Source organism: Sorex fumeus, unplaced genomic scaffold, assembly GCF_029834395.1.
Source record: "Sorex fumeus unplaced genomic scaffold, SorFum_2.1 ptg000072l, whole genome shotgun sequence".
NCBI classification, from domain to species: Eukaryota; Metazoa; Chordata; class Mammalia; order Eulipotyphla; family Soricidae; genus Sorex; species Sorex fumeus.
In genome coordinates this window covers 50,255,651-50,275,397 of record NW_026606129.1, presented here as the reverse complement: position 1 = coordinate 50,275,397, position 19,747 = coordinate 50,255,651, and the positions used below count along the sequence as shown (strand labels likewise).

The 19,747-nt window shown below is 49.3% G+C and overlaps 3 protein-coding genes across 3 annotated transcripts in view; 2 read left to right on the top strand and 1 right to left on the bottom strand.

Moving 5' to 3' along the window:
• Window positions 1–1,122: 1,122 nt before the first annotated feature.
• On the top strand, window positions 1,123–9,207 carry AMT (aminomethyltransferase). Its single transcript, XM_056128945.1, has 9 exons — window positions 1,123–1,358; window positions 1,460–1,627; window positions 2,054–2,134; window positions 3,788–3,919; window positions 6,091–6,169; window positions 6,478–6,623; window positions 6,710–6,890; window positions 7,177–7,332; window positions 7,447–9,207. The coding sequence occupies exons 1-9, from the start codon at window positions 1,269–1,271 to the stop codon at window positions 7,623–7,625; spliced, it is 1,212 nt and encodes a 403-aa protein (XP_055984920.1). The 5' UTR covers window positions 1,123–1,268; the 3' UTR covers window positions 7,626–9,207.
• A 134-nt stretch (window positions 9,208–9,341) lies between these two features.
• Window positions 9,342–12,768, bottom strand: TCTA (T cell leukemia translocation altered). Its single transcript, XM_056128947.1, has 3 exons — window positions 12,357–12,768; window positions 11,957–12,011; window positions 9,342–10,813 (listed from the first exon to the last, which is right to left on the bottom strand). Exons 1-3 carry the CDS (start codon window positions 12,577–12,579, stop codon window positions 10,771–10,773), a joined length of 321 nt encoding a protein of 106 aa, XP_055984922.1. The 5' UTR covers window positions 12,580–12,768; the 3' UTR covers window positions 9,342–10,770.
• Window positions 12,769–13,004: 236 nt separating this feature from the next.
• RHOA (ras homolog family member A) overlaps window positions 13,005–19,747 on the top strand; it is a 45,086-nt gene continuing 38,343 nt past the window's right edge. The window contains exons 1-2 of the mRNA XM_056128946.1: window positions 13,005–13,185; window positions 18,457–18,533. The gene's annotated coding sequence lies outside the window, so the exon portion shown is untranslated. The remainder of the gene's footprint in view (window positions 13,186–18,456; window positions 18,534–19,747) is intronic.

Here is a 19,747-nt window from a genome sequence, read left to right as displayed (position 1 = left end):
ACGCTTACAGTTTGGAAGCTTGAGAAACAGAGGAGCCCCATTTCTCCCTTCTATTCCTCCTAGTGGTCTCCTTTTCCCCTTTGTGTTGCATCCCTCAAAAGACATCTCCTGGCTGTAGTCTTCTGCCGCTTTGCTTGGGAGTACAGCTAGGAACTCAGGTAGCCTGATTCTCTTAGTCCCTGAGCCTGGGTGTGTGCCCAGGTGGACCAGTCCGTTGCACCACAAGCTTGGGGTCTGAGATTGAGGCCTAGGACCTGTCTGCCATCTGACACATCTGACACCTAGGCCCTTCTCCCACTGCCCTCTTCCAAGAGTCATGCTCAGAGTGATGGTTCAACCCTGGTGGTGGGTGTGTCTAGGTAAGGCTTTGCATGAGGCTTTTTAAGAAACTTAGGTCCTCTCCCACCGGAGGCTAGCTGCTGGGTAAGAGAAGCAAGTCCTGCTTCTCTGTTTATTCCTGACTCTGATCCGAGGAACCAGCACGGGGCAAGTAGTACTGGAACTGTGTGGGAGCTGGACAATAGGATGTTTTTGTGGCTCCCCAGCTTTCCAGAGGAAGGTCATTCACCTTTTTGAAGGTCATTCACCTCTCCTCTCACCCCGGAGCTCTTACAAGTGGCATCTCCGCCTGCAGGGTCCCCAGGAGTATGTGTGGGTAAGGGGGGGGGGTCCTCTGGGGTGACTGGGACTGTGTTTCACTCACGTTGTGTCCCCAGCCCCCTGCACAGGGCCTCCTGTGTGTGGCAAGATCAATAAATAACTTGTGGAATGCATGACGGTGCTGGCTGCCTGTGTCTGCCCAGTGCCGGGCTAGAGACCCTCCCTGAGTCCAGGTTCTGGCGTGAATTGCCAGCAGGCTCACACCACCCTCACCCTCCACAACACTTCCACTCTTCCTCTTCCATCCTCCCTCTCCTCAAGCCCTGAAAGGGCAATTCTGGCCCTGAGGGGGAACTTTGATCCTTTGACCACTGGGCAGTTAGCCTGGGGAGGTCTAGCCCCCAGCTTGGCTTCTCAGCAGGTCACGCCTGCTGCTCACTGCCCAGATCAGATGGAGTGCCCGGGGCTGTTTCCTTCCCCCCTGCTGCTGACCCAAGTCCCAGCACTCTGTGCTCTTAAGCCCCGCCTGCCCGCCCTCGGGGTTGCCCGCCCCCTCGTCTGATCCCCCTCCTCTCCCTGGCCTGAGAGAGCCGGTTCTGGACTACATCTCCCAGCGTGCCTGGCAGAGTGGTGGCCTCGTGTGCCGGCGGCTCCGGGTGCAGGCAACAATGCAGCAGGCTGTGAGCCGGGTGGCCCGTCTGGGCTCCCGTCTGCAGGCGCTACCCTCGACCGTGAGCCGTCTGTACAGTGGCTCCCAGGTGGGCTAGAGGCTGATGGGGCCTGGTACCAATCTTGGGGGGCCGGGGTGGGGGAGAGGCCTGGAGGGGGAGGTGGTGGCGCTGAGTTCAGCCGCCCGCAGGAGGTGCTCCGCCGGACCCCCCTGTATGACTTCCACCTGGCCCACGGAGGGAAGATGGTGGCCTTCGCCGGCTGGAGTCTGCCGGTGCAGTACCGGGACAGCCACGTCGACTCACACCTTCACACCCGCCGGCACTGCTCGCTCTTCGATGTGTCCCACATGCTGCAGGTGAGCCCGGCCTCCCAAACACCTGGCCGTCTCAGCCAGCAGTTGGCTAGACCAACCCTTCCCCCCGCGGAAGTAAACTCAGCTGCTCGCCGGAGGGCTCGAGCCTCCTCATCTCCAGCTGCTCCCACTTCTTGACATGCCCTGACCACAGCCCTCTGCCGCTGGGTATCGGCTTGTAGAGAGGGGTATTTCAGGAAGGTTCCGGGCCCTTCTGTTGTCCCTAGCCGCCCCCCCCCCCCCACCACCAATTCTGTCTCTTCCCGACTTGGCGAATTTGGAAGGGGGTAAGGTTGGGCCTCTGCTACCTGGAGACCCAAAGAATCGCCAGGCTCTTCTGGGCTGGACTGAGTGGGGACTGCAGCGGTGGTGCCTTTTTGCCCACTATTGTAGCTGTTGGAGTAGCCCGAGCCTTCTGATCTTTCGCAGACCAAGATTTTGGGTGGTGATCGAGTGAAGCTGATGGAGAGTTTGGTGGTTGGAGATATTGCAGAGCTAAGGCCAAACCAGGTAGGTCCCTTTTTTCTCTTATTTCTGCCCAGTGGTGTTCTTGATTATTAATCAGCTAAAAAGCTGAGACCCTACTTTGCGTTGGAGGCACAGAGATGGACCAGACACTGCACAGGGCTTGCAGTTTTGGGTGACAGGCCCTGAATCATGGCTAGACAGACACCCACTTGTCTATAAGGGGAGGGGCCTATCCTTAACACAGCAAGCTAATAAGTCAGAAACCGAGGTTCAGGCCATGTTTTGAGACCTTCCATGATGCCTGCTAAGGCCTTCCTTGCTGCCTAATTCTTTGCAGAGTCCCCAAACCAGTCTCTTAGTGTCATGTAAGGAATATAGTCTTAGTTCTGCTCCAGATATGCTAAATCACATACTGAGTTACAGTTTATTGTATTTTAAAGAACAGTGTTGGGGGCTGAGAGAGTGTACAGTGGGTAAGGTGTTTGCCTTGCATGCGGCTGACCCTGCTAATATCCCCCTTACCACAAGTCTTGTCCCTGCCAAAAGTGATCCCTGATTGTAGAGACAGCAGTAATTTCTGAACGCCACAGAAACAAAAACAAAAAAATGTGAAAACATCTTGTTTGGGAGTTATACCCAGTGGTGAGCCAGAAGGTCCTGGGGATTGAACTGGCCTCCCATATGCAAAGCACATGCTCAGTACTTGGAAAAATCTCTCCATCCGCAAACCTGATTTTTTGTCCGGTTCTGTGCTCTAAGATCACTTCTGGCAGGCTTTGGGGGAGGACATGTGATGCCGGGGATCAAAACTGGGTTAGACATGTGCAAGAAAAGCACCCTACCCACTGTCCTATTGCTCCAACCCCCTAGAACCTGAATTTGTGTGTTTATGTGTGTGGAGGGGAAGGGTGGATGGGGGTTTGGGGCCGCACTTAGCGATGCTCAGGAGCTACTCCCTGCTAAGTGCTTGAGGGTCACTCTTGATAGACGCTTGTGAGGACCATGCAGTGCCAGGGATCAAACCTGGGCCATTTGTTTACTTTATTGATTCAGTTAAGTTCTATCTCTGACTCCAAGGCCTGAATTTCAATAAAATTTTCAGGTGATTCATGTGACCTCTTAATCTCATACTCTTTGTCCATCTGATGGGAAGATGGGGTGAGCATTCAGTTTGGGAAGCACCGTTATAAGGCACTTTAGGTCTTCACGGCGGATTTTGAGGGACTGAAGAGTTAGTACAGCAGGCAGGTTACTTGCCTTGCATGTGGCTGACCTGTGTTTCATCTCTGGCATACCATATGGTCCCCTTAGCCTGTCAGGAGTGATTCCTGAGCACAGAGCTAGGATTAAGCCTTGAGCACAGCCAGGTATGGCTCAAAAGAAGAAGAAGAGAAAAAGAAGGATTTTGAAGGTTCTGTCTTGGGGATTGGACATTGGCTGAGTTTGGGGATCTCAAGTAAGGAGAGGTACAGAGACCCCAAGAGATCAAGGAAACCCCTCGAAGCTGACCTTCTCACTACATCAGTACAATCAAAGACCCTGGACTGGGGCGGGACCTGAACTCTCAGCCTAGCACCTTGTACACCTCCTATCCTGTCAAGAGGGCTCATGAATTTCTTGTGATGTCTTGGACCATGAATATTCTGGCTCACCCAGACCCAGAATTAAAGATGTTTGTTTGTTTTTTTGTGCCAGGGGACACTGTCGCTATTTACCAATGAGGCTGGAGGTATCTTAGATGACCTTATTGTGACCAACACCTCTGAGGGGTACTTGTATGTGGTGTCCAACGCTGGCTGCTGGGACAAGGACTTGGCCCTGATGCAGGTACAGCCCCTCTCTGCACCATACCCCATCTCCTCTGTGCACAGAGAAGCTTGAGTGACTGTGGGACCAATGGTTCAATGTGTAATACAAAATATAATGAAGTGATTGGCTGCAGTGGCATTCTCTCTCACCTGCCACGAGCATTCCGTAGCTATATGCCGCTTACCTACCTGCAGCCGCCAAATGCTCTGTACAGTGTTACAGATGCTCTGTAACACTGTCCTCCCATTGTTTATCGATTTGGTCGAGTGGGCCCAGAAACGTCTCCATTGTGAGACTTGTTGTTACTGTTTTTGGCATATCGAATACATCATGGGGAGCTTGCCAGGCTTTGCCATGCGGGCGAGATACTTTGGGTAGCTTGCCAGGCTCTGTGAGAGGGGCGGAGGAATTGAACCTGGGTTGGAGGAACCCAGGTCAGCCAGGCTGGCCGTGTGCAAAGCAGACGCCCTACCGCTGTGCTATCGCTCCAGCCAACAGATGCAGGAAGGAGGAAACAGGGCCACAGGCTGGTTGGTGATCAGTTGCCGTTTATTTCATTTTCCCCACGTGTCTGTTCCAGTCTGACTCAGCTCCCCATTCCAGTCTCACACTGCCCCTCATTCTTGGCTCCTCCTGTCCCCCATGTTAGTCCCTTCAGGCTCTGTCTTGCAGCCTCATCTAGCCCCAACCTCCAAGCCTTGGGGATAGCAACCACACCGGTGATCAACCTACGGAAAGGTCCTTCCCTAGGGGGAAGCTCTTCTAAAGATCTCCTGCTGTCAGGAGATCTGCTTAAGGGTCAAATACCCTCTAGGAGTGTGTTTCTCCTTTCCTTAGTCCAACAACCATTTAAACATTCATCTTAATTCTACTTTTTTTTTTAATTTGCTTTTTTGGTCACACCTGATAATGCACAGGAGTTACTCCTGACTTTCCACTCAGGAATTACTCCTGGCAGTGCTCAGGGGACCATACGGGATGTTGGGAATTGAACCTGGGTCAGCTACATGCAAGGCAAATGCCCTACCTGCTGTGCTATTGCTCCAGCCCCTTAATTCTACTTAATATTAGTTATTTTCTATGGACACAGCAAGAGATACATTAAGCTTGTGGGTGGTTCTCCTGGGGACATCTCGCTACAGATCCCAGACTACAGTACTTAGGCCAGATAAGTCTTTCCTAACCCTAGCAGTGCCGTAATCCAGTTGTTACTCTTTGGCTCATGACAGAATTTGTTCATGACTGTACTCTTAACTTATAGTTAAGTATTATGGCACTTGGCCTGGCCATTTTCGATGCCAGGGTAGCTCACAGCTTGCTCAGGGTACATCCAGTCCCTCATCCGGACCTTGCTTTTGGGGTGCTAGCAGCTAAGGGCAACTGAGGCTTAAGAAAGCAGATGCTCAGGAGTAAATATTTGAAGTCAATTAACTCCCAAGTTGTAAAAGGATATCATTCATTGTCTTCCTGTGTCTATACAAAGAGGACATTGCTTTGAAGTAAACTATGCAAAGAACATAAGGAGAAAAGCAGTGTTTCACTTACAAATAAAAAACCAGAGATTTCTGAGGAATTTGGCTTTACAAGGTAATGCCTAGGGAAATGAGTGATTAACTGGTAGAGAAAGCAGAGCACAGAGAAGTTAAAGATGAATACCAAGGAAATGGGAGTGTTTTAGGAGCATTGTGATGGGTATTACTCAATAAACCTAAGCTCCTTGTGGCAGAGGAGATAGCTCAAACCTATATCTTTTTTTTTTTTCTTTTTGGTCACACCCAGCTATGCTCAGGGGTTAGTTACTCCTGGCTCTGCACTCAGGAATTACTCCTGGTAGGGGACCATATGGGATGCTGGGAATCGGACCTCGGGTCTGCTGTGTGCAAGGCAAATTCCCTACCTGCTGTGCTATCGCTCGAGCCCTGCACAAACCAATGTTATCCTACAGTCTGAGCTGACTGTGCCAGGAACAAGAGGCTTCAGTGACGGAGCAGGGCAGCAAGAGCTGACTGGCCCCTAAGTAAGCCTCCACTGCCAAGGGATGAGGCATGGCACCTGCTGTGCCACCTGTGTATGGGTCTGCCCATCCACTTGGTACTGATATGCCCTTTCAGACAGACCCAGCACACGGTGCAGGGTCTGAGCTAAGTGGTCCCAGCAGCTGATGTGCTATTATGTGTCTTTCCTCTCAGGACAAGCTCAGGGAGCTTCAGAACAAGGGTGGTGATGTGGGCCTGGAGGTGGTGGATAATGCCCTGCTGGCCCTGCAAGGTGAGTGGGCTAACCTGAGGGGGATGAGGGGGATGGGGGGGGAAAGGCCCTGGCCTTCCTGAAGTCCTGATTGCTTTGCACAGAGGCCTTGCCAGGAGAAAGGTGCAGCTGGTGCCATAGTTAGGTGCCAGGATTCTCAAGTTGGGTGTCGTGCCCTTCCTACACCTGCTGCAAGGCCCAAGACATTTCAGAAAGAGTGTACCACCTGCAGAGTCAAATTTGCTCTGGTCCCCAAGTAAGGGTTGTGTTCCTGCTGTGAGGAGCACAGGTGGTACCTGGACCCTGGGTCACTGGCTCCCTGGGTTCAGGCCCCACTGCGGCCCAGGTACTCCAGGCTGGCTTGGCAGATGATTTGAAGAAACTACCCTTCATGACCAGTGCTGTGATGGAGGTGTTTGGCATTTCCGGCTGCCGTGTGACCCGTTGTGGCTACACAGGAGAAGATGGTGTGGAGGTATGTGAAGTGGGTGCCTGGGCAGGGGGTACAGGGCACAGGACTGTTTGGCCAGCTGCCCACCTGCTCCCTGGTGTCCCATGCAGATCTCTGTGCCGGCAGCCAAGGCCGTCCACCTAGCAACGACTCTGCTGGAGAACCCGGAGGTGAAGTTGGCAGGACTGGCGGCCCGGGACAGCCTGCGTGTGGAGGCCGGTCTCTGCCTATATGGGAGCGACATTGATGAGCACACCACACCGGTGGAAGGCAGCCTCAGTTGGACACTGGGTGAGCTCTGCTAGCACTGCGGGATGGGCTCCTGGAGGTTGAAGGGGACAGTGGGAGGCGAGCCAGTGCTTACTGCTTGCAAGATTGAAGTTCATAGCCAAGGGGAGCCTCCCTGAGTGTCTGAGGGTGTGTGTCGTTGTGACTTCGCCCACCTGGAGGAACCCTTAACCCCTACTAGTCTGGGAGGGGAGCATTGTCTTCAAGAGCAGGGACAGGAGTTGGGTGGCTGACTGAACGATCGGGGCAAATGCATGGTGGAGGAGCTGAGCAGAGATTCTTGTTTCAGGGAAACGCCGCCGAGCTGCCATGGATTTCCCTGGAGCCACAGTCATCGTTCCCCAGCTGAAGGGCAAAGTGCAGCGGAGGCGTGTGGGGTTAACCTGTGAGGGGGCACCTATGCGGGCACACAGCCCCATCCTGAGCACGGACGGTACCGTGATTGGTAGGTAGACCTGAAAAACTGAGAGCCCTGTCCCTTCCCCAGTTGTGCGGGGGTCCCGGGCTGGCAGGGTGGTTGGTATTGACTCATGTACACATATGGCTTGTTCCTGGACAGGTGCTGTGACCAGTGGCTGTCCGTCGCCCTGCCTGAAGAAGAATGTGGCGATGGGGTATGTGTCCGCTGAGTATAGTCGGCCAGGCACCCAGCTGCTGGTAGAGGTGCGGCGGAAGCAGCAGATGGCTGTGGTCAGCAAAATGCCCTTTGTGCCCACAAACTACTATATCCTCAAGTGAGGAGAGTAATATCATGGCCCTCTGCTCTAGGAACCTTGCCTTGAGGGCGTGTTCTGGGGATTAATTAGGAACTGACATCAGGATAGAGTGGACATTTGTTCTGGTTGTCTGGTTGTTAGTGCCACTCTCTCTGGCTGACCCTCTTCCCCTCCCCCCCCCCCAATGCACTCTTAATTTCAAGAGCCCTTTTTTTTTTTTTGTTCGTGATTTTTTTGGGGGCCACACCCAGCGATGCTTAGGGGTTACTTCAGACTCTGCACTCAGGAATTACTCCTTGCAGTGCTCAGGAACCATATGAGATGCTGGGGATTGAACCCAGCTTGACCACATGAAAAGTGTCCTACCCTCTGTGCTATCTCGTTAGCCCTAAGAACCCTTTTCTCTGGTTTGTTTTTGGGCACCCAACAGTGCTCAGGGCTTACTCCTAGCTCTGCACTCAGGGATTATTCCTGGAGGAGCTTGGGGTGCTCTATGGGGCGCCAGGGATAGATCACAGGTCAGCTGTGAAAGGTGAGCCAGCACCTTACCCACTATACTACCTCTCTGTCCCCATCCCCAGCCATTTTTTCTTTTTTGTTTTTTCTTTTTTTGGGGGGGGTCCACACCCGACAATGCTCAGGACTTAGACCTGACTCTGCACTCAGTAATCACTCCTGGTGGTGCTCAGGGGACCATATGGGATGCCAGGGATTGGACCTGGGTCGGCCGTGTGTAATCTAAGCGCCCTCCTTGCTGTACTCTCTCTGGGCCATTGAGCCCTTTTCTAACTAATGAATCAGCTTACCCAAATATCCTATTTTTAGTTTATTAATATTATTATTTTGGTTTTGGGGATACACCCGGCAGTGCTCAGGGTCTATTCCTGGCTGTGCTCAGGGGATCATAATGAGGTGCCAGGGATTTGAACCAGGGTTGGTAGATGCAAGGCAAGCATTTTAATCCTTGTACTGTTAATATCTCCAGCCTGCCAATACCCTGTTTGAGCCTATGAGCCCATCAACTTCACTCTTGCCTGCTGGGGTGCTGGACTGCATCCGTCTATGTTTCTCTCTCTTCACTGCTAGCTGCTGGCTGTGAGGGCTCACTTATGGGGACCCCACCTGCCTCACCATAGTTTTTCACCCTGTAGAGGGTCATTCCAATATACCGACCACCTCCTCTAGTTCATGTTCCATGACTACAGAATGCTGCCTCTCCCTGGTCATGTTGGATTCCTAACTCCCAGAGGGTTTGCCGAGTTGGGATGCAGTGCCTGTGTGTAAATTCGGAGATGGCTGGGGTCAGAAGTGACACAGATTCACTCTGTATGTGTACATTCCCAGGGGCCCCAGGATTATTGTGGGACAGGCTCGGTTTCTTGGACTTTTCTTACCCTGAGCTGAACTTCACCCCTGGAGGCCCATTATTCACTTCAATCGACTCTTCAAAATCATTAAACATATTTCCTTTATACTTGATGGCCAGACTCTAGCTTCATTGTCCTTTATCTATAGGGATCCTGGGGTGCCAGCCCACTCTCTGTCTACCTGGCCTATGAGGTAGCTGCTTGGGTGTTCCGTGGTAAGGACCAGGTCTTTAAGAACAAACAAGGAGATTGCCCCTTTTGGGCACCTGGTCTTACCTAAGACATTTCCTCCTAGGTACCGAGGTGCAACAGTCCCTGGGTGTTCCCTCTCCAGTCCCCTGTGCATGCAGCCCAAAGAATCACACAACTGATGCGCTTTCATGTTTAATAAGCCACATGTTCAGTTGATCATGGGGTGAGATGTGGTACCCCTAATTCTATGTGAGGGTGTCAGTGGGTAGACCCCAGGCTATGAAACCATCATCCTGCCAACTGGAAGACAGCTTTAGAGGAGGTGCATATACACATCTCATTATCTGTCCTGCTTCCAGTACACCTTTGTTGCAAAGGCTGGCAGGTGGAAATGTGACAGCTGCCAGGAAGCAGAACACTAAGGTGGTAGGTGGCTCAACTGAAGCAGGCAGAAGTCCCAGCACTGGGAATGAGGCAGGTCCGGGTCCATACTGCTCTCAGGAACTGAGGTTTGACACCCACACCTTTGGAAGCTCCCTGAGCCCATTGTTGAAGTAGTAGTCTGTCTTGTCCTTTCTCTTAATGAACAATTCCTGGGGCTGAGATGGTGCCACTGGGGGAAGAGTTCAACTTCGTTCTTAGGATGAGTCTATCAAATCTGGGTCAAGATAGGAAGTGATTGGACAGGTCATGTGAGGTTTCTCTGCATTCTAACTTAGTATCACCCTGTGAGGGCCAGGGAACAGATTCAGAACCCCCATGGGTCCACCTGGTGAGATAGCTCAAGGGGCTGGAACACCTGCCAGGCGTGCACAGGGCTCTGGCCTCAATTTCCAGTACTACATGGCTTCCTGAGCACCGCTGGGGTGACCCCTCAAAACATAACCCCACGGGCACTTAAGCAGTGGGGGGGACTTGGCTTCTTTCAGGAACCTACTTTTCCTTCAATGATTAAGAATGAATGTGTGATACTTGGGGAAAAGACAATTTCCATAGCCTGATTTACACCTAGCAAGCCAGAGAGTTAAGTATTTGCTGTTGCCAGGTTTGGCTAGTGCCTGCTGCCTTATTCTCGAATAACCAGCCTCGTGATCATGGAGTATAAGGCTATGTCCAGACCAGGACACCCCGAATCTCTGCCTATAAAGCAAAACCAAAGAAATTCAGAAAACCTAGGGCCTGGGAGAAATGAAGACCTCCCCGCCAAATCTCAATGCTGATTAACATCAAAGCTTCCTCTCTGAAGGATAAATTTGTATGGGGTCATGTCCCAGGGAGATGGGAGTAAGGAACAGGAAAAAGGCAAGATAGCAAAATGGAATGTTGGTATCCCCGATGCGGGGTCTTCTGAGCTGATCCCAGAGAGAGGAGGAACATGCCTTTTCTCCTTAAGGCACCCTCATGAGGGTAGAGGCAGACAACTAGCCCAGTGTCTGGGACTGCTGGAAGCAAAGCCAAGAGCAGTAGAGGCCCAACTCTGGGGTACTCTGCTCCCTGGCCTAACTCCCCCACCCATGCCATTGTCCCTGGGGTCTGGGCAGCAGCAGAATCCAATGTGGGAGGCAACAGGCCCAGCGATATTCCTGGAGGCCCTTCTGCTGCTTCTCTTTATTCTCTGTGAGTTTTGAGAGGCTCATTTGCTGCTGTTTCCCTAAAAGTGATGGAGAAGAGGAGAAACAAGGATTAATCCATTGCAGGCACAACAGTCCCTAATTGTGATTCTCTTTAGTTCTTCCTAGGAGGGGGGGCTGGGTTCTGGAAGGCTTTTGGAGGAACAAACTCAATTGTGACCTGTCCACTGCACTTTCCCTCTCACATTGGGTCATCTCCTTTTCCTGCCAATTTGTTCTTCCTCCCGACTCCCCACCCTGTGCGATGCTTCCATCCTTTCCCAGTTGCCTTAGAAATCTGGCAGTGGTAGGCCTTACTAGGCCTCTCCTGCCTTTTTTCTAGGACTTTTTTTTTTTTTTTTTTTGGCTTTTGGGCCAAACTTGCCATGAACAGGGGTTACTCCTGGTGGTGCTTGGAGGACCATATGGAATGCCAGGGATTGAACCCAGATTGGCCCTGTGCAAGGCAAGCACCCTACCCACTGTACTATTGCTCCAGCCCTCTCTAAGACCTTTTTTATCTACTTGCCTTGAATCATGCGGTTGTAATTACAAAAGAAAATTAAAATCAGACTGTGCTCTTGCTCCTTCCACAGCTCCCTGAGGTTTGGAAGAGGACTTTATAGATCCCATCATACCTTCCTGTTTGCATTCTACCTCACAGCCTTGCCCACCCTTCCAATTTCCCTTGTTCTTGCTTCTGAAGCTGTCAGAGAATGAATATTCTCTGCCTGGTACCTTATGTACCTGACACTCTTACCCCTGCATTGCTACCTTCCTCTGGAAAATCTGTGGTTCTTGCTGTAAGGACTTGTGTTGTCCTTGTTCTCTGGACCTAGGGCGGTGCCTGATAATCTGTAGGAGCTCAGAGAATAGCTAAATGAATGCCCCAATTACTGAGTTCATGTTTTCAGTTGAGAAGGCTGATACTGATAATGCCAGTCAGTGCATTAAAGACAGAGACTCTTGTCTTTCTAATGGAGGGGTGTGGAATCCAACAAGCTCACCACTTCATCTCTAGAATTGACAATAATGCCACCCACCCCGTGGTTGCTGAATAGACATCAGTGTCACTGGGAAGGCTGGCTCTACTTGAAGATCCGGAGACTGGCTGGTCTCTGTCCCTGCCCCAGAGTGTCCACAGCTTGCCAAGCATGGGGTGAGATGGAAACAGATTTACTCACCATGAAGGGAAATGCGTGGAGCCATCAGGTGTGGATCCGTTCTGGCCGCCCAGACCTGGGGGGCAGGAACACATCCAGAGCTGCAGCAGGCTGAGGGTGGGATCTTAGCAGGCACCAGCCCAAGTCAGGTTAAAGGCTAGTGGTACTGCCTGGTGGAGTCTTGGGGGACCAAAGGGACATAGTTGGGTGAGGGGTTAAGGGAACAATTTCGTGGTGGGTGGGCCGATGGGATTTCTGGCATAAGAGGTTAGCATAAGTATGCTGGCACAGATTAGGATTCAGGATGAAGCCCTTAGGGGAGCAGTGGTAGTCTGGGGGGGGGGGCTCTTCTGGGGAGACTAGTGTTGCAGTCTGGAGGGGGTGGGGGCGGCCGGTCACCGAGGTCATTGGGGAGCCTCACCTGGGCGGTGATACAGCCCTGTCACCGTGCTCCCGTAGAACCCCCACGCCAGCTGGATGCCCAGGAGACTTAACACCAACCACAGCAGCAGCAGCTTGAAGAGGGTCACACGCATGTCCTGCGCCTCCCACTCCCGCAGGAACTCGCTGCCCAGAGAGCCCAGCGCGCCCAGCACTGTGGCCGGCAGTGCTTGCAAGTACTGGCCAGACCAAGGCTCCGCCATAACTGTCCCGCGCCCCACCCGGGGGACTGTCACCGTAGTCTCCACTGCGCAGACGTCTGAGCTTCCGGGGCTAAGCTCGTTAGTGCGCACGCGTATACCCGGCCTGGCCCAGCCTACCTCGCTTGCGCGAAGAGTTGGCAGTTTGGGGCGGAGTATCAAAACCGCGCACGCGCTCTAGCCCCACCCTGCTGACTTAAAGGATGAGTGACTCGAGGAGTACAAAATAGCAACCAGGTCTTTTATAGCCCCGGAGTTCCCGTGATGCCCTGCGCGCTTGTAGTGATTGGCTAAGCGCTCGGCTTTCGGGGCGGGGACGCACTCCGGAGCAATCGCGGCCGGGCTGTGAGTGTGCGCGCGTGCGCGGGGCCGCGGCTGGTGACTGCTCGAGCCCGCCGGGCACGCGGGGGCGCGCACGTCTCTCCCCGCCCTCCCGCCGCTGCCGCCCGCCCTCGCTCGCGCTCCCCGCCCGCCGCCGTCCTCGGTCGCTTCTCTTCGTCTAGTCCGCCGCCGCCGACCCCAGCTAGCCGTCCTGTAGTCCCCGAGCGCGAGACTTGGTGGACGAGCGTCCTCGGCGCGGGCAAGTCGGGCTCACAGTCGTCGCCTGCGGTGAGTTAAGAGGGTTCCCTCCAGCCGCCGCGGCGCCCCGGGCCCGCCCGCCCGGCACTCTTCCGGCCGCCCGGCCGCGGCCCCACCGTGGCCGCGCCCCACCTGCTGCTCCTGACCGGCCAGTCGCCCGACTGCCCCGCTCCCCGGCGCCTGACCCTGACTGCCGGCCCGAGTCCCGCGCGCCGGAGGGGCGGCCCCGCCCGCGCAGTCCCCGGAAGCGCGCCCCGCGGCCTCCCGCGCCCCTTCCCCCGCCCCGCCGGGCCTGCTGGAGCCCGAGCCGCCCGCCCGCGGTCCCCGGCGCTTCCTCTCCCGGCCGTCGGGCTGGGCGGGGGCTGCGCTCGGGGCCCCGCCGCGAAGCGCGCGTGGCCCACGGAGTTGGAACGGGAAAGAAAGTCGGCACAAACTCCATTTTTGCCCCTTACTACTTCCTAGGAAACGCGAGCCCCCCCCTTTTTTTATACATATTTTGGGTACTGGATGAAGTTCAGTTGGGTACTAGGTGAAGGTAGATATTCGTCTTTTTATGCCGTGTTCTTCGAGGTTGTGTAGGTAAAGGGTGTTGGTGAAATCCTAGTGGTTAGGAGGCCCTCGGTATTGAAAATAAGAGTTTTCGTTTCGAGGGACATTTTGAAAAAAGGAAGATTTAAACGATGTCGCATCAGAAAGTGTTGGCAGTTTTGCCTAGTGAAGTTTTTATCTTAGTCACCTGAACATCTATACTCGTTTGCCTGTAGGATCCAGTTGCAAAGTCATCTTCGTTAATTAGCTCTATTTGTACTGAAGTTGATTTGGCCAGAAAATCACGTTTGGTAGTTTGTGGTGGGCAAGTGACAATCCTTTCATTAGAGTTGGTCCTACTTGTGATTTTTTTTTTTTAATGATTCTAACTTAAAACTTTTATGTATCTTGGTAACTTGCTTTTTTTCCCTTGTGGCTAAGAGTTCTTTTTAAGTAATGTTTCTGGCAGGTGCATAGTGGATAGTGCATAGTCCTTCTGAAATCTGATAGAAGAAATTATTTTTTTAAAGTGCTTTAAAATACATATGTAGTGAGAATTTTGCTACCACTTGGAGTCACATGCACAACTGTGTAACCGTCTGTGTAAACGTACCATGGACACGATTGTCACCTAGAACACTTGACTAACATGGTGTAGATATTTTGAGCTTTTGGCATAAGTGACATACTACAAGACTAGTTCTTAATTGTGAAAGATAACATCTGTTCAATAGTAGTTTCATCTACTTTATAGAGCATTGGTGTCTCTTGGAGATTAAAAAAAAACCCTGCTAAGATGGAATTTGCTTTCAAAGTTTAGTTTTAGAATTATATTCTCTAGTCTCACAAAGACCGGTATTGGAGGGAAAAAGAGGATGGAATCCCAGCAACTTTTTTATGTATACAGAGTTTTAGACTTGAAAGGAATCTTTAGGATTTGTGGTCCAATCCTAGCTTCAGATGAGAAAACTGAGTCCCAGAGATTTAAGTCAATTTTCTAAAGATGTGTGTAATTGAGTGCAGGCCAGAATTACCTTCTCTGCAAGTACTTTCTACATATTCCCAAACTGCAGAACCCAGTATAATTATGACTTAACTGTCAACAGTGTTTTCTCCTTTATTGTATTGTTGATTTTATATATTTTGAGATCATCTGAAAATCATTTTAGAAGCATTTCAGTTCTTTGTCTTTCATAGTACTCACCTCTGTGTGATCCTGCAGCTGTTGATTGAAATAGATAAATGAACATACGGTTCCTCCCTGGTCTAGCCTGTCTTTAAATATTTGGGTTGTAAGAGACTCACTCAGAGGGACAACCTTATCACTCTTGCCCCAAGTTTAACATAATTAGGTCTGACTAAGGTGTTAGCAGCGAACTGTGGGTTCTCTGCCTATTGATTTGAGTTGGGTTTGAGAGAAGCTAGCTGCATGCTTACTAAGTTTCCTGTGTATATTTGTGCGGTGATGATTTTGTTGGAGTATTTTTGTAATTTTGACTTCTTTTTGTGTCTGTCAATTCCTTTTAAAAGCTTATCCTGGGGGCTGAAGAGATGATATAGCTGGTAGGGTGCTTGCCTTGCATGTGGCTGACCTGCCATCCCATATGGTCCCCTGATATCCTCCAGGAGTGAGTACCACTGGGTGTGGCCCGACCCCCCCCCCCCAAAAAAGGCTTTTTCTGATTATGTGGAAATGTAAGTTATTAGGAAAGTGAAAACTGATCCATCTTCACGTGTTTACAGTCCAGAGGTGGAGTCAAAGCCTTGACAAGAGGGGAGATGGATTCCTATTTTGGGGATTCATTGTTCTTGAACTGAGAGATCTGTTAACTCTATTATAAGACTAATATTTCAACATCAGAGAGCTAATTTTGATTTAGTGAGCTGATATAGCCTGCATCTTGAGTTTAAAGGCCTTATGCCTACTTGAGATAATCATAAATGGTAAATAATCATTGTATTTGAAAATTAGCCACGTATTTATAGTTTCGCTGTTGTTTTTTTTGTTTGCTTTGGGGCCACACCCAGCAGTACTCAGCAGTACTCTTGGCTGGTCCCCATATGTCCAGGGACCATATGTAGTACTGGAGATTGAAACGGGTTTGCTTGCAGGGCAAACACCCCACCTGCTTTAGTGTCACTCTGGCCCTTGTAATTTTAAAAGGTCCCTGAATGTTTGCCTACCACTTAGTTGTTGTTATTATTTTTTTTAATGTACCTGACCTGTCGATCTTAAGTTTGCCTGCACCCACACATAAGTGTCATTAAATTTTGTTAGTGTCTGTTATGTCTAACTACATACTCTTAGAATAGGTTTTCTGAAGTATTTAGAAAATTATTAAAATTTCCAAAGATAGTTTAAAATTTGGCATTATTGTAAAATTCCTATTTTAAATGTTTTTATTTCAAGTGACTCTTAATATCCCATGTTGAAATATAAAATGAAGGTCTTATACACATAATTATGCTAGTTACGTGACTGAAAATCAGACTTATCATCTTGGATGTTGGTCTGAGTTTACTCGTGTTTCCTCTGGTAAATAAATTTGGTTTCCTCTAGTAAATAAATAACATGGTTCTAAATAAACTTGTATAGCTAATAACAAAATATGACTCTTAAATTACAGCTGTTTTTCACCAGCTTGATTTTAGTTGGGGAGGCACTCTTGCAGATGCTCAGAGGTTTCTCCTGGCTCTGCACTCAAGGATAACTCCTGGCAGTGCTTGGAGGACTATATGAGATGCAGGGAATTGAACCCTGGTTAGTCATGTACAAGACAATCGCCTTACCTGTTCTATTTCTCCAACTGTTAGCTTGATTTTTCTTTAGCTTGATATTTTTTACAATTGTTTTGTAAGGTGGATGAATAAAGTTAGTATGTTTGAGCATACGGTTATAATTGTATCTTAATATTCAGTGAAGGAAAAGGCTACGTAACAGCCAGTGAAATGAATGTAGTGGAGTGAAGAGAAAATGGGAGGTAGAACGGAAGTAGAATGGGGACAGATCATGTGGAGACTTTAGGAACAACTTTGGATTTGTTCTGGAATAAGTAATTTTTTTAGTAGAAAGAGAATGATCTTGTATAAATAACTGGAGTTAATCACTCAAAGTAGTGAATTTGAATCTCACATTGGTGAGGCTCAGAGCTTACTATTGGCAGTGCTGGGTGACCATATGGGGTCCCAGCCAGGGATCTAACCTAGATTGACTCTGTGCAAGGAAAGCACCTGACCAGCTGTACTCAGTGGCTTGTGTTTTTTGTTTGTTTTAAAGAGTGACACTTGGTGGTGCTCAGAGACTGTTACCAGTTCTTTGCTTAGGTCTCTCCCTGCAGTCCTGGGGACCTTGTGTTAGGAATCAAACCCCAGGCCTCCAACATGCAAAGCCTGTGCTCAGTCAGTTGAGCAAGCTCTCAGGCCATGGTCTTTTCTGACTTTAAGTAGTAAACTAATAATGATAATTTGCAACAAATCTAAGAAGCTCCTGATGAAAATAAGAATGTGCCTAAAATATTAATATTATCTTTTGGGTGACTCGTTGATGCTCAGGGGTAACTCATAGGCTTCTGCACTCAGGAATCACCCCACAGGATTTGAGATTTTGGGGATTGAACCCAGTTCCACTGCTTGCATGTCAAGCTCCCTACTTGCTGTACTATCTCTCTGGTCCCAATATTTAAAAAAAAAAAAATTAACGTTGAAATTAGTGTTAATTTCCTTGACCTAAAGATTTCAAGGTCTAAGAGATAGCTTAATGGCCAGTGCATGTTTTGCTTGCAAGAGCGCTGATTCAGTTTGATCCTGGGCAGCCCTAGCAGTTGCACAAAAGCTGTATAAAGAATTTAGCCTGTTCTTTTAGAACTATTGATTTTGGGCTGGAGTGATAGCACAGCGGGTAGGGTGTTTGCCTTGCACGCAGCTGACCCGGGTTCGATTCCCAGCACCCCATATGGTCCCCCGAGTACCGCCAGGAGTAATTCCTGAGTGCATGAGCCAGGAGTAACCCTTGTGCATTGCTGGGTGTGACCCAGAAAGCAAAAAAAAAAAAAGACAATTGCTTTAGTTTATACATTTTGTCTAATGTCTGTATTAAAAAGGAAGCACAGTAAGATAAAATTTTTAATTGAATCACTGTGAGATACAGTTACAAAGCTTTCATGTTTGAGTTTCAGTCATAAAATGATTGAACACCCTTCCCTCCACTAGTGTACATTTTCTACCACCATAGATAAACCAAAGTTACTACAATGTTCATAGTCTAGGTGGTAGATATACCAGATGTTTACTTTAACTTATATTGTTTTTATTTGGGGGCCACACCCAGATCTGTGCTTGCATCTACTCCAGACTGTGCTTGGGAGTTGGTCCCATTGTTAGGTGACTGACAGTAGACCAGAACTTACCTCTTCTGCAGACAAGACATGGGCTCCAGCCCTTTGTGATATCTCCTTGCTCCTAACATTCTTTAACTTTGCTGTGGTTTCGAAATTTTTTGCCTTTGTTGGAAGATCTGTGTATGTAGGATTTGTTTGATTTTGATTTTTGCTTTTTAAAGGAGGACATTAGCTTCAAATATTCAGAAAATAAGGTTAACTACATTTTGTTAAGTGAGGGAAGCCAGAATTTGTATAAGTGTGATAATTTTGTTGTGTCTATTAAGTTTTTTTATTCTCCTGTACCCAAATACTTAAAGGAAATTAGGACAAGTCCATATTTTTAATTCGACTTTGTTTTTTCATTGTAAATAATTTTTTTTTAATATTTTAATAGTGCCTTTCATCTGAAAGTAAAGGGACTTCGCAGAACTTCTACCACACAGGTCGTGAGTCTTTCAGCACATTTGTAAGGTATGTTAACGTAAACCTCTTTCGTTCCTCTTTACCCAGGGAAGAGATGATTATTATTTACAACTATGCTGTTATATATTAATACAGTTCTAGAGAAACATAGGTGATCCGTATTTTCTCCTTGAGATCTTTATCTCACTCCTTAACATTTCTCTCTTCTTTTCCTCTCTCCATAAAACCCTTCTAATTTTTTCTCTTCTTTGTGATATTTCTTCCTTAAATGAAAATATGTTTCCTAACCCTAAGCTTTTTGCTACTTGTTCTTTGTGTTGTGTGTGTATGGGGGGGGTGCTGGGGGTAGGGGGTTGAACCTCAGGTCTCACTCATGCAAGACAAGGTCTTTACTGCTGAGCTATAGTCCTGACGACTCTTACTTAATCTTTATTTTTAATATTTGTTAATTTATTGTTTGTTTTGGATCACACCTGCTGTACTTAGGAGCTATTCCTGGCTCCATATTTGGGGTCATTCCTGGCAATGCATGAAGGATTATATGATGCCAGGGATTTACCAGGCCTTCAGTATGCAATATATGCACTCCAGATCCTTGAATTTTCTGTTTTAGGCCCTTTATTTAATCTTTCTGTTTTGTTTTGTTTGGGCCACGCTCTGCTGTGCTCAGGACTTTCTCTTGGCTGTACACTCAGGAGTCACTCCTGGCAGTAGTGCTCAGAGGACTATATGGGATGCCAGGAATTGATCCCCTGTTGGCCATGTGCAAGGCAACTGTCTTAATTCACTTATTCACTTTGTTGCTTTGCCCCTCCTTTAACTTTTTTTTTCTTTCCACTTTTTGGGTCATACTCTGTGCATCGCCTTACTCCTGGCTCATGCACTCCTGGCGGTGCTCAGGGGACCATATAGGATGCTGGGAATTGAACCCGGGTTGACCTCTTGCAAGGTAGATGCCCTACCCACTATGCTCTCACTCCAGCCTCACACCCCTTTAACTTTTAAAGAATAGACTCACTATTTTTATTTATTTGGTGAGGGCTGGAGCGATAGTCAAGTGGCAAGGCATTTGCCTTGCACATGGCCTAACCCGGTTCAGTCTCTGGTGTCCTATATGGTCCCCCAAGCACCACAAGGAATAATTTCTAAGTGTAGAGCCAGAAATAACATTACCCTTGAGCATCACTGGGTGTGGCCTAAACCCTTATACCCTTATAAGCCCCCCCCCCCCCCACACACACTCCAAAAGAAGCCCCCACACA

Excerpts from the sequence above, each read along its gene's own strand:
- AMT (XM_056128945.1), top strand. The coding sequence starts at position 1,269 with ATGCAGCAGGCTGTGAGCCGGGTGGCCCGTCTGGGCTCCCGTCTGCAG. Across the intron at positions 1,359-1,459 it reads GTCTGTACAGTGGCTCCCAG|GAGGTGCTCCGCCGGACCCC; the intron begins GTGGGCTAGAGG and ends AGCCGCCCGCAG. Across the intron at positions 2,135-3,787 it reads CAGAGCTAAGGCCAAACCAG|GGGACACTGTCGCTATTTAC; the intron begins GTAGGTCCCTTT and ends TTTTTGTGCCAG.
- TCTA (XM_056128947.1), bottom strand. The coding sequence starts at position 12,579 with ATGGCGGAGCCTTGGTCTGGCCAGTACTTGCAAGCACTGCCGGCCACA. Across the intron at positions 12,012-12,356 it reads AGGGCTGTATCACCGCCCAG|GTCTGGGCGGCCAGAACGGA; the intron begins GTGAGGCTCCCC and ends CCTGCCCCCCAG. Across the intron at positions 10,814-11,956 it reads TCCACGCATTTCCCTTCATG|GGAAACAGCAGCAAATGAGC; the intron begins GTGAGTAAATCT and ends CATCACTTTTAG.